The sequence below is a fragment of the Triticum aestivum genome, chromosome 4A (assembly GCF_018294505.1).
Source record: "Triticum aestivum cultivar Chinese Spring chromosome 4A, IWGSC CS RefSeq v2.1, whole genome shotgun sequence".
Lineage (NCBI taxonomy): Eukaryota > Viridiplantae > Streptophyta > Magnoliopsida > Poales > Poaceae > Triticum > Triticum aestivum.
Window position 1 is genome coordinate 713186504 of NC_057803.1, and position 2610 is coordinate 713189113.

The window sequence follows — 2610 nt, forward strand, 5'->3', positions numbered from 1 at the left end:
GTTTTCTGAGTTGTTCCATGCATCAGCTGTAGAAGAGAAAATCCATGAACTTGCAACCTAGTACGTGATTGTGGCGTTATTAGTTAACAAAGACATAGCTTTTTTGTTTATAGCGCAAAAGGGTTTTGCCTCATTTTATATCGGCAAAGAAGGGACCCAGGGGTATTGAGTCGTACACTTAAATTGGAACATTCCAGATTCTTCTGTTTGCTAGTGCAAGCGCTAGTATGGGAAGCACAGGGGCAGCTAGAGAGATGCCGGTGCAGGAGCTTGCTGGAGCCCTTGGCACACCCGACGTGCCAGCACCATACGTCGTGCGCACGCACAAGGACCAACAGCTCGCCGCCACGGTTGTAGCGCCGGTCCCTGTCATCGACCACAGCCGCCTTCTACAGAAGGACGACAGCGCCGACGAAGCTGGGAAGCTCCGGTCAGCGATCGAGTCCTGGGGCCTCTTCATGGTAAGTAATATTCCAATGAGTTGGTAGTGCACCACCATTTCGGAACAATCAAAGCATGCATGTCTATGTCGCTTCATATGTATGTTCCTGCAGGTCAGTAACCACGGCGTAGACGCCGCCGTGATAGAGAGCATGAGAGCTGCGTCGAGGGAGTTTTTCCGGCAGCCGCTCGAAGAGAAGCAAAGATACAGTAACCTGGACTGCTGTGACGAGCAGTTCCAGTCCGAGGGGTACGGGAACGACCGGGTGAGCTCGCCAGACCAGACCCGGGACTGGACCGACCGCCTCTACCTCAAGGTGGAGCCCGAGGACGAGAGGCGCATCGCCCTCTGGCCAGCGCATCCCGAAAACTTCAGGTGACCGATCTTGTAGAGTGATGTCAACTTACACGAATTCCTGTTCGAAGGAGCCTTTGTTGAAGGATCATTAAAACATGTATTGTTGTGTTTGCAGGGATGCTCTGGACGAGTTCACCAAGAAATGTGGGAAATTGAAGGACGAACTGCTCCGGGCAATGGCGAAGTTATTGGAGCTTGACGATGAGGACTACTTCGTGGACCAGCTTGGGGAGAAGGCTCTTTCTAACGCTCGATGCAGCTACTACCCAGAGTGTCCAAGGCCAGAGCTCGTGTTCGGCCTCAAGCCCCACTCCGATGGAACCGTTGTTACTGTCCTTATGGTCGACGACAGCGTCGGTGGCCTGCAAGTTCTGAAAGATGGAGTTTGGTGGAACGTACCAATCATACCTCAGACACTGCTGATCCTTATAGGAGATCAAATAGAGGTACGCTTATAGAAATACTATTTCTAGCTTGAAATAGTATATATTGTTAGTGATATTTATTTATTTGAACTTTATGGATGTAAATATTTTTCAGTATCTCATTGGTCATAATTATAATGTTCAGTACATTTAATGATGATATATATTTACGCCATGTATAAATTACATCTTAGCCTGATCGTAGCATATCAAATATTAAAGTCTGTTCTAGTGTATCCAAAATATAACAGTCAAAAGTTACATGTCCGAGATCTGAAAATATCAAATCGTCAACATTGTGTGCTTTTGCCAGAAGATTCTAAGCTCTTGGGCTGATGTAGTTACAAATTTGTGACACAGATAATGAGCAATGGGATATTTAAGAGCCCTGTGCATAGGGTCATCACAAATGCAAAGAAAGAGAGGCTATCAGTGGCTCTAGACTACTCTGTTGATCCCGAGAGAGAAATCGAGCCATCACCTCAATTGGTCAATGAGAAGAGACCAGCGTTGTACAGAAAAGTGAGGGTCAAGGACTACATTGCCACTTATTACAATCATTTTTTTCAAGGGGAAATGGTGATTGATACGATTAAGATATAACTAAGTATGGCATGATGGGTTTCTTGAAAAAGAATGCGGCCAAGAAAAATGATGTATCATGTATCTTTGTATGTCAAGTGTGTTTACTCTCTTTGTTCAACAACACATGTTGTTTCAGGTTTTTGTATGGTCTACATGCTAATAAACTATGAATGTTGTGATATTGTTCATGGATTTATAATAAATTATTGGATGATAATTTTTTTAATACCCCAATTTCCACTTTGTTTTTCATTGGTTTTATTTTTGTTGTTCTTAATTTTGGTGGTATTTTAGTTTGGATTATTTTTGGGTTCATCAAAATTTGGTAATATGCTGTTGTTCAGCAACGCACATCCCATCTCTAACCCACACTACTAAGAAAAACCTTATACATAGAACTTTAGCAGTAGCGCGGGTTAAAAAAGGGTGGTAGTGCTAGATAGCAGTAGCGCGTGAGGGAAAAGGGCACTGCAGATAAAAATATAGCAGTAGCGCATGTAGATGCAAAAGCGCTACTACTATTCCCATTACTAATTCGATAGGCTACACATAGTAGTAGCGGGCTTGCAAAAACCGCGCCACCGCTAGGATCTACGTAGTAGTGCATTTTCTATGAAAAATGCTACAACTAATAGAAATAAAATAAAATAAAATAAAAAACAAATAGAAAAGTAAATAAAAATGAAAGAAATAGAAAAGGTGAAAGGGAAAAATAAAATGTAAAGCAAAATAAATGACAAAGCGAAAAAAAGGAGAAAGACGTAGCTGTAGTGTCTGTTCATAAGAGACGATATAGCTAAT

The 2610-nt window shown here is 42.6% G+C and overlaps 1 protein-coding gene across 1 annotated transcript; it reads left to right on the top strand.

Moving 5' to 3' along the window:
• The first annotated feature begins 227 nt into the window (after positions 1 to 227).
• Positions 228 to 1827, top strand: LOC123083327 (flavonol synthase/flavanone 3-hydroxylase-like). The gene is made up of 4 exons (XM_044505394.1): positions 228 to 461; positions 555 to 817; positions 915 to 1245; positions 1585 to 1827. Exons 1-4 carry the CDS (start codon positions 228 to 230, stop codon positions 1825 to 1827), a joined length of 1071 nt encoding a protein of 356 aa, XP_044361329.1.
• The last annotated feature ends 783 nt before the right edge of the window (positions 1828 to 2610 follow it).

Excerpts from the sequence above, each read along its gene's own strand:
- LOC123083327 (XM_044505394.1), top strand. The coding sequence starts at position 228 with ATGGGAAGCACAGGGGCAGCTAGAGAGATGCCGGTGCAGGAGCTTGCT. Across the intron at positions 818-914 it reads GCGCATCCCGAAAACTTCAG|GGATGCTCTGGACGAGTTCA; the intron begins GTGACCGATCTT and ends TTGTGTTTGCAG. Across the intron at positions 1,246-1,584 it reads TTATAGGAGATCAAATAGAG|ATAATGAGCAATGGGATATT; the intron begins GTACGCTTATAG and ends TTTGTGACACAG.